This window comes from Gopherus flavomarginatus, chromosome 3 (genome assembly GCF_025201925.1).
Source record: "Gopherus flavomarginatus isolate rGopFla2 chromosome 3, rGopFla2.mat.asm, whole genome shotgun sequence".
Taxonomy (NCBI): Eukaryota; Metazoa; Chordata; order Testudines; family Testudinidae; genus Gopherus; species Gopherus flavomarginatus.
The window spans coordinates 206196598-206212956 of NC_066619.1; the positions used below are offsets into that span (position 1 = coordinate 206196598).

The window sequence follows — 16359 nt, forward strand, 5'->3', positions numbered from 1 at the left end:
CAGTGATAAGGCAGAAAACTTTTCTCCACACATGCTAGTGGAAGAGTGACAGCTATCAGCAGCAGACCTCCTCTGCATTCTATACGCTGCAGGTGCACATACAAGAAAGGTGGATTCTGAAAATCTGAAGTTTTGCCAATTTTACAAAGTAGGGACCTCACAAAATGAAAAATCCTCAGTCTTATCAGGTCCACTGTTAGTTCTAATGTAATACTATGTAAAAGCCTCTTAAAGAGAATACATGCCACATTGCTAAATTTAGCCTGCCAGTTTACCTTTATCTTCAGGTGTTATCTCCTGAGCCTTCTTCAGATCAGCCTTCAATAAAAAATACAAAAATATAAGTAGATGCTTTATTGATCCATTAAAAAACAGCCACAAAAATAATAGTTACCAGTGCCTGATCAAAATCTCTTATTCCCTGCCAGCCTTGAGCCCGCCTGTAAAGTGCTTTGGTGTTTGCTGGATCTAGTGCAAGTGCCTGCAAAATGAGTAAAAATGGTTTAGTATTGGTGTACTCTAAAGCCTTCAACTATCAGGAAGAGCACTGAAACACCCACAGTTAGGCAACCCATCTATTTTAAGGGTAAGCTGCCTAAAAATAAATCAACTTTATAAATGAAAGCACCATCAATCTAATCAGAGTGCAGTATTACCATAACAGAGTTTATCTAGCACATTGTTGTATTGTATATTAACAGTGCTAATATCCTGCCTACCGAATGAGCCCATAAGCAGGTGCAGCTCTTCCTACCCCAAAAAATTCAGGGATGGTGGTATTAAGGATAGATTTGTATGATAACTGCAAATTTTCTAACTACTTAAATAATGGATTCATTGAGTATTTAAGGACAAAAAGGACCATTAAAATCATCCAGTCTGATCTCATCAATAAGTCAGGCCATTAAATTCCACCCAGTTACCCCTGCAGTGAGTTTAATAACTTGATTGGCTAAACCATATCTTCCAAAAAGGTACACAGTCTTTATTTTTAAGACCTCAAGGGATGGAGAATCCACAAATTCCCTTGGTAGTTTGATTAATCATCTTCTATTAAAAATTTGGACCTTATTTCTCATTTGTATTTGTCTGGTTTAATCTTTCAGCCTCTCTCGGATAGATTAGAGTACTCACTATTTTCTCCCCCTGTAGGTACCTGTACACTAATAAAATCACCTCTTGATCATTTTGATAAACAAAACTCTCATTCTCAAATTATTCTAGTGTCTCTTATTTGCACCCCCTCCAATTTTTCAATGCCTTTAAAAAATGTGGACTGCAGAACTGAGTGAAATATTCCAGTATCAGTCTCGCCAATGCTACATAGAGAAGTAAAACCACCTCTTTACTCTTACTGCTCCCGTTTATACATCAAAGGATTGCATTAGTTCTTTTTGCCACTTTATCATACTGGGAGTTCATTGCTGCATTATTTGTCCCCTGTAACCCCGAAAATCTGTTCCAGAGTCTCTTTCCAGGATACAGCCCCTCATTCTTTGTTTCTTGATGCATAGTTTTGCATTTGGCTATATTACACTTTGAAGGGGGACATCTTACAAGCAATCCAAATTGCTCTGTAGGACTACCCTGTCTTCATCACTTACCATTTTGCCAATCTGTGTCATCTGCAATTTTAAATCAGCAACAATTTTATATTAACTTCCAGATCAGTGATGGAAATATTGACTAGCACCAGGCTTATTACCAAGCCATATGGAATCCCACTAGAAACTCCCTCATTTGATGATGATTCCCTACTGACAGCTGCTTTGAGATGTCAGCTAGACAGTTTATCAAATTTTGTAATCTAAAAGCATGTTTGACATGATATTGTTTGTAATCTCAAAGCAGTTTTGTTTGACAAGAACCATACTGACTGGCATTAATTCTACTCTTATCCTTTAATGTATTATCTATTGAGTCCTTTATCAGCTTTTCCATTCTTTTGTGCAGGACTGATGTCAGGCAAGCTGGCTTACAGTTACCTGGCTCATTGTGTTTGCCTTTAAATACTAGCATTCTTCCAATCTTCTGGAATTTCCCTGGCAATCCAAGATTTATCAAAAGTGATCAGCTGACGAGAGATTGCCTCAGCTGACTCTTTCAGCAGTTGAATGCAAGTTATCTGGGCCTGCTGATACCAAAGTGTTTATCTGCAGTAATGTTAGAGAAAAGATGGGGGAGGTAATATCTTATTGGACCAACCAATAAAAATTACCTGGTAAAAGTTGTGTAACGCCCTCAATTATTAATAGTCCAGAAAATACTTCATGTTTGTGAGGAGTACATCATTCTGCTTTTTTCTCCGAATATGTAACGATTACTGAACACTTCTGCCTTTTTTCTTCATTAATTTATGAGCTCCAAATAGTTATGGGCTTAACTGTTGCTAGGTGTTCTTCTGTTCCTCAAACTTAACTCCTATTTGTCCTTATCCCTTGAGTTCTTCTTCGAGTGATTGCTCACATCCATTCCAGTTAGGTGTGCGCGCCGCGCGTGCACGTTCGTCGGAAACTTTTTACCCTAGCAACTCCAGTGGGCCGGCAGGTCGCCCCCTGGAGTGGCGCCGCCATGGCGCCCAATATATATCCCTGCCGGCCCACCCGCTCCTCAGTTCCTTCTTACCGCCGTGTCGGTCGTTGGAACTGTGGAGCGCGGCATAGCTGTCCTCCACGTCCCTAGCTCTCCTTGTTTTTCTATCGTTATCTCTATTGTAGTTGTTAATTAGACTGTTAGTTAGATAGTAGTAGTTAAGTGTTAAGTAGTTGTAAATAGTTTTTCGCCGGGGGCTTAGCCCTTCCCGGCACCCGGCTCATGCCTGGTTCGCCGGGCTTCAAGCAGTGTGCGGCCTGCAAGAAGCCTATGCCCACGAGCGACCCCCACGACGCGTGCCTGAAGTGCCTGGGGGAATCGCATAGATCCGACAAGTGCCGCATCTGCAAGGCTTTTAAGCCAAGGACTAAGAAGGAGAGGGATCAAAGGCTCCGGACTCTCCTCCTGGAAGCGGCACTTGACCCGGCGGCTTCGCAGGCCGTGATGTCGGCGCCGGCACCGGATCGCACCGGCACCGAGAAGACTCCCCGGCACCGACCTTCTCCGGCACCGGGGACAGAGCCTAGGCCGTCGAAGTCCACTACTCCGGCCAGGCACACCCGAGTGGAGCGCCCGGCCTCAGCATCGGCCGCGGCGCCGCCGGCACCGTCGACTCCGGGCCCGGCGGGTCCGTCGAGTCCGGTGCCGCCAAGCTCCCCCATGACATCTGGGGTCGAGATAGTGGTGCCATCTACACCAGAGACCTTCGCCTCGGCACGGGACCTCATAGCCATGACCGAGCCCACTCAGCTACCACCCCCGGTACCTCCGGTGCGGGTTGTGTCCAGAGGCAAGCCTATGATGTCGGCACCGTCCCGGGACTCTCGTTCTCGCTCCAGGTCCCGACGTCAAGGTCGCTCCAGATCCCGCCGCCGCTCGCAGTCCCGGCACTGCTCCCCTCAGCGGTACCGGTCGCACTCGCGGCGCCGGTCGACACCGAGACGGTCGCGGTCAGATTCCAGCCGTCGTTACCGGCACCGCGAGTCCAGGAGCCGATCCAGACGTTCGCCGCACCGGTCGACCTCCCGGCGCCGAGCTGGTGGCAGGTCCCGGTCCCGGTCGACCTCCCGGTACCGAACCGGTGGCAGGTCCCGATCCCGGCACCGAAGCGGCGCCCGGTACCGATCCAGATCCCGGCACCGTGGCAGAACTCGGTCCCGCTCCCGGCACCGTTACGACTCCCGGCACCGGTCCCCGGCACCGAGACGATCGCCCGTGCCGGCCCGCGCGGACCATTACCATCCAGGGTCCGCTCCGCCATGGCCCTCGAGGCAGCCGTCCGTGTCTTCGCTGGCGGACAGTGGGTACGCGCTGGGCACCGACCGGCAGGCGGCGCTGTTCAGCGAGCCTCCACAGCAGGACGCAGCCCCACAGCAATGGGGTTTCTGGACACCCTGGGCGTATCATCAGGCCCAGGGCCCCCAACAGCTCCCTGCTAGGCCGGCGACTGCAGAGCGCAGGGCACCTGAGGCCTCGTTGTCTCGCCCCCCTCCCTCCCCGGATGGGGAGGAAGGATCCAAGCAACAGGACTCCACTTTGGCTCCTGAGGCAGAGGCGAGGGCCGAGGGAGACCCCCCTTTAGACACCTTCTTGCCGGGGGTCTCCTCATCTTCTTCCCCTGATGAAGCGGTGGCTGGGACCTCCTCCAACAGCCCCCCCCCGCTGGACCTCAGGGCGCACCAGGACCTCCTCCGGCGAGTAGCCCAAAACCTGAGTCTACAAGCCGAGGAGGTCTCGGAGGTAGAGGACCCTATTGTCACCATCCTCTCCGCAGACGCTCCCACCAGGGTCGCCCTGCCGTTCATACGGACCATCCAGGCCAACGCCACCACCATCTGGCAGTCCCCGGCCTCCATTCCTCCCACTGCGAAGGGCGTCGAGAGGAAGTACATGGCTCCTTCTAAGGGCTACGAGTACCTCCACGTACACCCGACTCCGTGTTCCCTGGTGGTCCAATCAGTCAATGATAAGGAGCGTCATGGTCAGGAGGCTCCAGCCCCCAAATCCAGGGAGGCTAGGCGGATGGACCTCCTCGGCCGTAAGGTGTACTCGGCGGGGGCGCTGCAACTCAGGGTCTCCAACCAACAGGCCCTGTTAAGTAGATACGCCTTTAACTCCTGGGTGGCAGCAGACAAATTCAAGGAGCTGTTGCCACAAGACGCTCGTCAGGAGTTTGCGGCCATCTTAGAGGAAGGCAAGAAGGTCGCACGCACGTCCTTGCAAGCCTCTCTGGACGCTGCGGATTCGGCTGCCCGTACCCTCGCGTCGGGTGTAACAATGCGTCGCCTCTCCTGGCTGCAGGTTTCCGGCCTTCCGCCGGAGCTCCAGCACACAATACAGGACCTTCCTTTTGAAGGCCAAGGGCTGTTTTCGGATAAGACAGACCCTAGACTAAAGAATCTAAAAGACAACCGCGTCATCATGAGGTCACTGGGGATGCACACTCCAGTGACGCAGCGCAGACCCTTCCGGCCGCAGCAACAGCAACAACAGCGCAGGCCGTATCTCCAGTTCCGCCAGCGGCAGGACCTTAACAGGCGCCGCGGCAGGAACGGAAGGCGCAGGCACTCGGGGAACCAAGGGGGCCAAAACCAAGGCTCCTCTAAGCCCCCGCCTGGTCCCAAGCCTTCATTTTGAAGGTGCGCCCGAGGGCGCAGTAACAGTTTCCCCATTGGATCCTTTCCCCCCGTTTTCCAACCGCCTTTCTTTTTTCCTCCCGGCGTGGTCCCTAATAACATCAGACCGCTGGGTCTTACGCACGGTGCAGTCGGGATACCGCCTGCAGTTTGTTTCATTTCCTCCTCCCCGCCCCCCTTCCTCGTCCCTCTTCAGGGACCCCTCTCACGAGCAATTCCTTCGGCAGGAGGTGCAGACGCTCCTCCGCAAAGGAGCTATAGAGGCGGTGCCGGAGAACGAGAAAGGCAAGGGGTTTTATTCCCGCTACTTTCTGATCCCCAAGGCCAAGGGAGGCCTCAGGCCCATCCTCGACCTGCGAGAGCTCAACAAGTACCTGGTGAAGTTGAAGTTCCGCATGGTTTCCTTGGGGACCATTATCCCATCCCTGGATCCGGGAGACTGGTACGCCGCCCTCGACATGCAGGACGCGTATTTCCACATTGCTATCTGGCCACCCCACAGACGTTTCCTTCGCTTCGTTGTGGGGTCTCTGCATTACCAATTTGCAGTCCTCCCATTTGGCTTGTCCACGGCCCCGAGAGTGTTTACGAAATGCATGGCAGTTGTTGTGGCGCAGCTTCGGCGCAGTCGTATCCACGTGTTCCCGTATCTGGACGATTGGTTGATTCGGGGCACGTCGGAACAACAAGTCTGCAACCATGTCCGTGTGATCACCGACATGTTCACCACTCTGGGCCTCTTGGTGAACACAGACAAGTCCACCCTGGCCCCCACACAAAGGGTGGAATTCATCGGGGCCGTCCTGGACGCCACTGTGGGCAGGGCCTTGCTGCCATTGCAGCGGTTCCAGGCCTTGTCGGCAATCGTGCAACGACTACAGACAGCCCCCCTGACGTCAGTGAGGACGTGTCTAACCCTGTTAGGCCACATGGCGGCCTGTACTTTCGTGACCAATTACGCTCGGCTCCGCATGAGGCCACTCCAGTTGTGGCTCATCAGTCATTACAGGCCGACAAGACAGCCACTAGATATGTTAATCACGATCCCCCAGAGGGTCTTAGATTCTCTCCGCTGGTGGCTGGACCAGTCAGTGTTGTGTGCGGGTCTCCCCTTCCACCCATCTCAGCCCTCGGTGTCCCTAACAACAGATGCCTCAGATCTCGGCTGGGGGGCCCACGCAGGGACCCTGAGGACGCAGGGCCTGTGGTCCCAGGAGGAGGTGGGGCTACACATCAACATGCGGGAGTTGAGAGCGGTCCGTCTTGCTTGTCAAACGTTCTGTCATCAGCTCCAGGGTCGTTGTGTCGCGGTGTTCACCGACAACACGACGACCATGTATTATATCAACAAGCAGGGCGGCACCAGATCCTCCTCCCTGTGCCACGAGGCGATACGACTCTGGGACTTTTGTGTAGCCCACTCCATTCACCTCATGGCTTCCTTCCTCCCCGGAGTACGGAACACGCTGGCGGATCGATTGAGCAGATCCTTCCTGTCACACGAGTGGTCCCTTCGCCCGGACGTCGCCCTCTCCATCTTCCGGAGGTGGGGTTATCCCCGGGTGGACCTCTTCGCGGCCAAGGGGAACAGGAAGTGCCAAGCGTTCTGCTCCTTTCAGGGCAGGGAACCCGGGTCGATAGCGGATGCCTTCCTCATCCAGTGGTCGACCCACCTGTACTATGCATTTCCCCCATTCCCGTTGGTCCACAGGGTCCTTCTGAAGGTGCGCAGGGACAGGGCTCATGTGATCATGGTAGCCCCGGCGTGGCCCAGACAGCACTGGTACCCCATGCTGCTGGACCTGGCCATAGCCGACCCAGTTCCCCTGCCCCTTCATCCGGACCTGATTACCCAGGAGCACGGGACCCTCTGTCACCCGGACCTGCAGTCGCTGCACCTAGCGGCGTGGCTCCTGCGTGGCTGACTGGCTCTGAGCTGCGCTGTTCCACGCCGGTGAGGGAAGTGCTCTTGGGCAGCAGAAAGCCGTCCACAAGAGCGACATATTTGGCCAAATGGAAGCGATTCTCCTATTGGTGCGTGGAGAGAAATCTCCGCCCTATGGAAGTTTCAGTAGCCAACATCTTAGACTACATTTGGTCCCTCAAAGGGCAAGGTCTGGCCATATCGTCGTTACGAGTCCACCTAGCAGCTATCTCCACCTTTCATCCGGGTGCGGATGGTCGCTCTGTTTTTTCTCACCCGACGGTGTCTAGATTCCTTAAGGGGTTGGAACGTTTATACCCTAACGTCCGTCCCCCTGCTCCAACCTGGGATCTTAACCTGGTGTTGTCCCGGCTCATGGGGCCCCCCCTTTGAGCCGTTAGCCACTTGCTCCCTGCTTTACCTCTCTTGGAAGACGGCCTTTCTAGTAGCTATCACCTCAGCTAGAAGGGTGTCGGAACTCCGGGCTCTTGTGGTAGACCCCCCATATACGGTCTTCCACAAGGACAAGGTGCAGCTGAGACCACACCCTGCTTTTCTCCCCAAGGTGGTCTCAGCCTTCCACGTCAACCAAGAGATATTCCTCCCGGTTTTTTTCCCGAAACCTCACTCCTCAGGCAGGGAGCAGCAGCTCCACTCGCTTGATGTCCGTAGGGCTCTCGCGTTCTACGTGGAGCGGACCAAGCCCTTCCGCAAATCCCCCCAGCTTTTCGTGGCAGTAGCGGACCGCATGAAAGGGCTTCCTATCTCCTCCCAGAGGTTATCCTCTTGGGTAACGTCCTGCATCAGGACCTGCTATGACTTGACCCACGTCCCTACGGGCCGTGTGACTGCGCATTCTACCAGGGCGCAGGCGTCGTCGCTGGCTTTCCTCGCCCGTGTGCCCATCCAGGAAATCTGTCGGGCAGCGACCTGGTCATCGGTCCACACCTTTGCTTCCCACTACGCCCTGGTCCAGCAGTCTAGAGAGGATGCGGCCTTTGGATCTGCAGTGCTCCATGCCGCGACTTCTCGCTCCGACCCCACCGCCTAGGTATGGCTTGGGATTCACCTAACTGGAATGGATGTGAGCAATCACTCGAAGAAGAAAAGACGGTTACTCACCTTTGTAACTGTTGTTCTTCGAGATGTGTTGCTCACATCCATTCCACACCCGCCCTCCTTCCCCACTGTCGGAGTAGCCGGCAAGAAGGAACTGAGGAGCGGGTGGGCCGGCAGGGATATATATTGGGCGCCATGGCGGCGCCACTCCAGGGGGCGACCTGCCGGCCCACTGGAGTTGCTAGGGTAAAAAGTTTCCGACGAACGTGCACGCGCGGCGCGCACACCTAACTGGAATGGATGTGAGCAACACATCTCGAAGAACAACAGTTACAAAGGTGAGTAACCGTCTTTTCCTCAGTTTTCTCTACTAATGTTCTGCACTTTGTTTCCAATTTACATCAATTTGCTATATTGCTTTTTCATTTCTTGTTGCCTTTTCCTTACCATTTAGCCAAAGTTATCCATTCATTACAGTTAACCTGTAAAATAAAACTAGAAATCTGATTCAAAGAGTGAGGGTAAAGCTTGCTGGATGCTACACACCTATAAAAAGATTATATTATCTTTCAGAAACAAGGAATCTATTGTTCTATACAAATTAGAAGTGCTCCCAGGAAATGCACAGCTCACATTTAGCTCCAATAAATAGTAACTCGTATTCTGTGATATTTATATGACTCCACTAATTTTTTCTGAACAAGTAAACAGCCTGCCAAAAATGAGTTAATGTATATTAATCGTTTTGCACTAAAAATTCGCTTATCTTCCTTTATTATAGGAAAATGAGCCTTTCCAAACCTGATTTTGAAAGAAGGCTTTTAGTCTATTTTCCAAATCACTTTCTCCTAATCAAAAGATGAAATTTAGCATACCTCACAACAACTTTCAATAGCTGCCTGCCAGTCTGACACCTTCAGTTTACAAGCAGCAATATTTAAAAGGCAGGTCAAGGCAGCAGGATTCAACTTTGCTGTATCTGACTCCTCCGCTATGGCTTTAGAAGCCTCCACGTACCTGCACAAAACAAATTTACGTGTTATGTATTAGTTTATATACTGTACCTTGCACTATTAACTTTTCTGCCCTTTGCTATCTTGCTGAAAGTGTATGCAAGAACTACCAGTCACATGTACTCTTATCCACCTTAATTTACTACAGGGGTCAGCACGCTTACCAAAGACGGCACACAAGCCGATTTTTAATAGCACGCCGCTACCTGCCGGGGTCTCAGCCCCTCCACCCACTGTTCTCTCTTGCGGGGGCAGGAGGCAGAAGCTTGGTCCTGCCAGCAGCCAAGCTCCATCCTCCTCGGCTTCTTCCCTCAGCATGGTGCTTTCCTACCCCTCCGCCGATCAGCTGATCACCCTAGCAAGGGGAAGGGGGAGCGAAGCCACAGTATGCTCGCTGCTCCGGGGAGGAGGCCGAGAAGACGTGGGGACAGACAGGGCCCTGGGGAAAATGGGGAGTGGGGGGGAAATTAGGGCATATCCCCTTCAGCCCCCTGCCTTGAGCTGCTCATGACAGGGTGCTGGGAGCACCCCCACGAGCCGAGCACCCCAGCCCTCTGCCCTGACCCCGCATGCCCCATAACCCCAGCCCTGACTCCTGCACCCCCCACACATACACAGCCTCCCACATCCCCATCCCCACCCTGAGCACCAAATGGGAGCTCCTGTACCCATCTCCCACTCCACACACACATTCCCACCTGCAGCTCTGGGGTCCCAGCCACCGGCTCCGCTCAGCCAGCTGCCAGTCTGGGCTCCTGGCTGCCAGCCAGGGTCCTGCAGGCTCTGCTCAGCCTGCTGCCAAACCAGGTGAATAGAACCCCAGGCTGGCAGCGGGCTGAGTGGGCCAGCGGCGTAAGATCAGCATTTTAATTTAATTAAGCTTCTTAAAACATTTTGAAAACCTTGTTTACTTTACATATAACAATAGTTTAGTTAGAGAGAGAGAGAGACCTTCTGAAAAACGTTAAAATGTATTACCAGAACACGAAACCTTAAGTTAAAGTGAGTAAGAAGACTCGGCACACCACTTCTGAAAGGTTGCCAACCCCTGGTTTACTATTTCTAAACATCGATGGCTGTTATATTGTTATATAAAGGAATTAAACTGAATTTGTCGTGCTTCCTACAATTAGCTTTTTTTTTTTTTTTTTTTTTTTTAAAAGCACTCCATTTTAAATAATCATCTTTTAACCACATTGCCCCTTCTTCCTCTCCAAGTATTTGGCTACACTACCTGAATTATTTTAACTACTTGTATTTGGGACTGTACAGATAAACAATCTAAGCTGCAGAGTTTGCAAAATGCAGTCATCTACCTCCAACAAACAAGACTGCCATAAGAAAATTAGTGGAGAGAAAAGAGGAGGGGTATAGCTCCCATTTCCTTGTGATGCTAGTGTCATAGTTTTGAATAAACTTCACCTGCATCTCCCACACCCGGCTCCATTGTCCACTCCAGGAATTCCCAACCAAGTCTCAGATCTCCTGCCAGCACCAGGCCCTGGGCAGGAACCCTTGTTTCACTCCCTTCTGACAGGGGTTTTTAAGGTTGCACAGCTCCCTGAGATATCACAGTACAGGGCAAACAAGCCAGACTACCTAAAGGCCATTGCTTTCTCTCCAATGGCTCTCTATTTGCCAGCAGTTACAAGTTACTACATGGCTCAAGGTAAAAGCATTACAGAGAAAACAAAGTGAAAATGCCTACATGCATGCTAAAAGCTTACCCGAGGTCACCCATCAGTCTTATGGGGCCTTAGTGAGTCATTGTCCTTCCAACCCTTCTGCAAGGGTTGTGGGGTCTCCCTTGGACAGATGATCCTGTCCATTTGCTGGATCAGAAAGAAGGCCATGCAATAGGTTAAACCCAGCCTTTTTATGCCAAAAGCCCTGTTTTCCAAGACTCTGGAAACCCAAATTGAACCAAAATTTATAAACCTTCAAACGATGTAGTACCTCTCTGGCGGTGATTACAACTTGAGTGATTCTCTTTAATGACTCCCACTGTTTTAGTTCCTGAAGAGCTGTGGTAACCTCCTTCTTGGAGTAAAACACAATCATACATACAAACCCTGGCGCACAGTGATACATGAGCCTAATACATTTCCCCCAAGGTACTGCATGCACTTGCAACACTTGTCATAGCCAGTTCAAGGCTCTGTTTCTGAACTTCAAAGTCAACATGGGTTAGGACTAAACTACATCAGTGACTTCATCTCTATGCACGAACCACAAAGATAGTTGAGATCTTCTGGGATAATGCAGCTGACAAAGGCAAGGTGAAAGCATAATCAGATGAAGTCAGCCTGGCAACAAAACGATCATACAGAAGAAATCTGACTACTCCACAATTCATCTATTTTTAAGACCTTCCTCTTTGGAACAGTGTTTCCATCAGCACAAGATTGACTTTTAAAAATAAATAAACAAACATGATTTCACATATGTTCAATTCAGTCAGAGCTTCCTGTAATCAAAGAACAGAAGAGAGCAGGGATCACTGAAATTCGTTAGGGACTTAGCTAAGCAGATCCCATTTAGCTGTGAAATGTCTGAATACTGCAGCAATGGATGCTATATAAAACACTAAAAAAAAAAGCAAGCTGGAGAGGGGGAAGGAAATTAATTCTGTAGGTGAATCCTCTGCCCCAAATTGATGTCAATAAAAGAAGTTTTAGAACAAACTGATTAACAGGAATAAGTCACCTGGAAGAGACAGTATTTCCTGAAGAGTTCTGAAGGAACTCAAACATGAACGTGCAGAACTACTAACTATACTATGTCACCTATCTTGAAATCAGCCTCTGTAGCAGATGACTGGAAGCAGTAGCTCATGTAACACCACTTTTTAAAAAGAGCTCCAGAGTAATCCTGGTAATTACACGCTGATGAGCCTAAATTCAGTAACAAATAAATTGGCAGAAACAATAGTAAAGAACAGAATTATCAGACACACAAACATGGTTTGTTGAGAAAGAGCCAACATGGCTTTTGTAAAGGGAAATCCTGCCTCAATCTATTAGAATTCTTGGAGGGAGTCAACAAACATGGATAAGGTTGATCCAGTTAAGAGAGAGTGTACTTGCTTTTCAGGAAGCACTTGACAACATCCCTCACCAAAGGCTCTTAAGGAAATTAAAAAGTCATGGGATAAGAGGGACATGTTCTCATGGATCTGTAACTGGTTGAAAGAGAGGAAACAAATGGTAGGAATATGGTCAGTTTTCACAATGGAGAAGTGAACAGTGGGGTTCCCCAAAATATCTGTACTGGGACCTGTTCTGTTCAAAATATTCATTAATGATCTGGAAAAGGGGAGTGAACAATGAAGTGGCAAAAGTGTAAGGATGACACAAAATTATTCAAGATAATTAAGTCCGAAGTAGACTGCAAGGAGCTAGGTAGATCTCACAAAACTGGGTGACTGGGAAACAAAATGGCAGATGAAATTCAACTCTGATAAATGCAAAGTAATACACGTTGAAAAAAATAATCCCAACTATTCATATATAATGGGTTCTAAATTAGCTGTTGCCACCCAAGAAAGATCTTGGAGTCACTGTGGATAGTTCTTTGAAAACTTCCACTCAATACACAGCCAGAGTCAAAAAGGCTAACAGTATATTAAGAACAAAAAGGAAAAGATAGAAAATAAGACAGAAACTATCACAATGCCACCATATAAATCCATGGTGCACCCACACCATGAGTGCTGTGTTCAGTCCCTGGTCGTCCCATCTCAAAGCAAAAAAATAGTGGCATTGACAAGGTTCAGGGAAGGGCAACAAAGATGATCAAGGGTATGTAGAAACCAAAAAAGATTAGGACTGTTCACCTTATAAGAGAGACAACAAAAGGAAATAAGAGAAAAGTCTATAAAATCATGGAAAGTATGAATAAGGAAAAAGTTATTTACCCTCTCTTACAATACAAAAAATGGAGTCACCCAATGAAATCAATAGGCAGCAGTTTTAATACAAACACAGAAGTACATTTCATACAACGCACAATTAAATCGTGGAACTCATCATCACGGGATGTTGTGATGCCCAAAAACATAACTGGATATGTTCATGGAGGATAAGTTCATTGATGGCTATTAGCCAAAATGATCAGGGACACAACCCTATGCTCGGGACAACCCTAAACCTCTGACTACCAAGAAGCTGGGAGTGGACGCCGGTATAGATCACTCCATAATTGCCCTGTTCTGTATACTCCCACCAAAGCTCTGGTAGGGGTCACTGTCACAGACAAGATACTGGGCAAGACATACCACAGTCTGATCCAGTATGCAAGCTCTTATATTCCTATGTCAACAGTTAAGCCTCTGACGATATTCAAATCTCAGAACATTTAATTAGAATGCCTCATCTTGGTTTCTGCAGCGCTACACGAGGAAACAGGTGGTCTGGCAGAAAAATCCTAGTCCATGTAAAGTTTTCGGACAAAACTGACACTATTCTGACAGCCAATCCTGCAGTTCTTATTTACAGACAACTTCCTAAATGCCTACACATGTAAAGATATCAAGGAAGTAACCAATTAATACCAAAATTAGTAAACAAAAGGACTGCATATTCATGTACATCTTTGTAGTACTAATTAATCCAATTTTGCATCTGGAACTATAGCTGGCCGCAAAAAAGGCTTTCCCTTGTATGAAAAATTCTGAATTTTTGAAAACATTCGAAGTTCAAAAATTTTTTGCTGACAGCAAGAGGAATGGTGAAATTACTAGGGAGCCTGGAAGACTGGGCTTTCAACCAGCCTACCGGGGTGCGGAGCGATGGAGTCTGCAAATCCCAGCTCTAACAGCTCCACAGGACTGCTATCAAAGGGCAGCCTTGGGTGAGTGCCACGGTGCAACAGAGGTGGGTAGAAAACATGACAGGTTTTTCCACAGGAAACCTGACTACGTTCTGTTTTAAAGTGTCAGTGAAACAAACACATTCCTATGGAACATGTTAATTTCAACTAATCACCATTTTCCAGCAAAAACAAACAAATGTTCCAGGACAGGAAGTGAGACAGGTGGAGTTGGTAGCACCATGTATAGTTCAGCTTGCCCAATAGTTCTCAGAATAAAGAGCAGTTTTCCACAGTTTATACTTTGTAAATTTCAACTGGGCTGAAGTTTTCCATGCCAGGTGTCTGCCTCAGGCTGAATTTTTTTGTAGTTTCTGCAGAAAAAAGTTCAACTATTTCTGAAAATGAGATTAAAGTACAGTTTTGTCCATGTCAAAATTCTTCAAAACTGTTTTCCTGAATAGCTCTAGCGCCACTAATGCTTTAGAGCAGACTTGAAAATTGGCTTGTGGAAAGAGGGAAATAAATCTCCCAGGTGTCAAGACCATGCTTTTTGCCTTTGGATGAAAATTCATTCAAATTTGGCCAAGCTATGAAACTCTGAAAAATCTCAATTCATATATGGTCAATAGAGATTTTAATAAGAATTTTTACAGCTACATTCTCTGAAAATTTTATCTGTACTGAGCATGCTCCAATCCAGGGCACCAGCTGAACTGGACCTGTGCTTTGTGATTGCTGCTCCTGGCCACTGTGGCAACAGGCACTAGAACTGTGAACAGAGTCTCTCTCCAGGCTCCTGTGGTTGATCAGGCATAGAGGAGGATGCAACCTAACTCAGGGCAGAGGAATGCAAGAAGGAAAAATCTGGGAGTAGGGAAAAGACTGGATCTGGCTGGGTAAGAAGGCTGTATGGGGAGACTTGCATGACATGCCTAAGCAGGGAGAGCGGGACAGGTGGAAGACAGACTGATGAAGATCACATGAACAGGGAGACTGGGAGGGCAAGAAGCCTGAGTCAGGGTGGGAAGACTTGGATGAGGAGTCGGAAGGATGGGAGGAAATTGAGGTGAGACGCCTTGAGAGGGAGCCTGGGGGATGTGGACTGGGAGTGGTTAGGAGAGGAGACTGGGACTAGGGCAAAGAAATGGGTTGAGAGAGAAGAGAGAGTACTCGGATGAGAAGCTGAGGGAGGAGATGGGACTTGGACAAAGACTGGCTGGTGAGAATGAACAGCAGGGTCTGCCCACTAAAACATCCTCCTCTCTAGAACATGAAATGGAACCCAAGATTCCTGAGCCTCAACATTCCTCTGTTGTCAGCAAATATCTGTGAAAACCTCTGGCAAAATGCGTCTCATCCTCCTCCAATGACTAGTTCACAGAACGACAGCCTATGGCTGCTATCACTGACTCCATTAGCTCAAGGAACCTATCCTATTGATTTAAAATGTACCAATTTTACTGATGTCTAGGATTACAATTATGTCATGGACATTTTTCATAAGTTTCATCGCAGGGATGCAGGAAAAAATAGATAAGTCACAGAAAGAGGGTAGCAGGGAGCTCTGTTGGGGGGCAGGGCTGGAAAGCAAGCTCACCTGTCCTGTGGGATTGGGACTGGTTCCCTGTTTTGGGCTTTGCAACATAGCATATGGGGTGACAATGCCACTCAGGTTTGGTGTATCTGACCACGCAGATGGAGACAGCAGGCCAGCCACACCTGAGGGGTAGAGGATTGGAGGGGGAAGGACTCAAAGGTGCATTTAGCCTTGAAACTGTGACACGGTTACCACAGACACCTACTATTTGGGTGTGCATGGTATTTCAAGTACAAATTAGTGGGTTCCAGCTCCAGCTAGTTTTCAGCTATTAGACATACCAGACAAGTTAAGAAATAAAGGCAGGGAAGAGAGGTCAGGGACGGATGAGGAGAACAGTAAAAGACTGAAGGTTTTTGTTTTGTATCCAAGCTTAACATTTTAGATTCTAAATGCTGTTTTTAGTGCTAGGATTTTTTAATTCTAGAAAAATACCAACAGCTTGATATTGAGTCAATTTCAAAAGGTGAGTTAAGTAATTTTCAGCACTACACATGCTACTGAGGTGCCTCTGCCAGTGTTTTTTGTTTTACAATCGTCTTATTTTTTAAAAAATATCTTCCCGGTTGTGTCAAAGACCAATGAATGACACTGCAATGAAAATGACTATATGAAAAAACAACGAGGAGTCCTTGAGGCACCTTAGAGACTAACAAATTTATTTGGGTATAAGCTTTTGTAGGCTAAAACCCACTTCATCAGATGCATGGAGTGGAAAATACACTA

The 16359-nt window shown here is 48.5% G+C and overlaps 1 protein-coding gene across 2 annotated transcripts in view; it reads right to left on the reverse strand.

Annotated features, from left to right (window-relative positions):
* PPID (peptidylprolyl isomerase D) overlaps positions 1 to 16359 on the reverse strand; it is a 49513-nt gene that overhangs the window by 16820 nt on the left and 16334 nt on the right. For both annotated transcript variants that reach the window (XM_050946590.1, XM_050946591.1), the window contains exons 7-9: positions 9087 to 9228; positions 395 to 481; positions 276 to 318 (exon numbers count right to left, since the gene is read on the reverse strand). In XM_050946590.1, coding sequence (XP_050802547.1) covers positions 276 to 318; positions 395 to 481; positions 9087 to 9228 — 272 coding nt within the window. The remainder of the gene's footprint in view (positions 1 to 275; positions 319 to 394; positions 482 to 9086; positions 9229 to 16359) is intronic.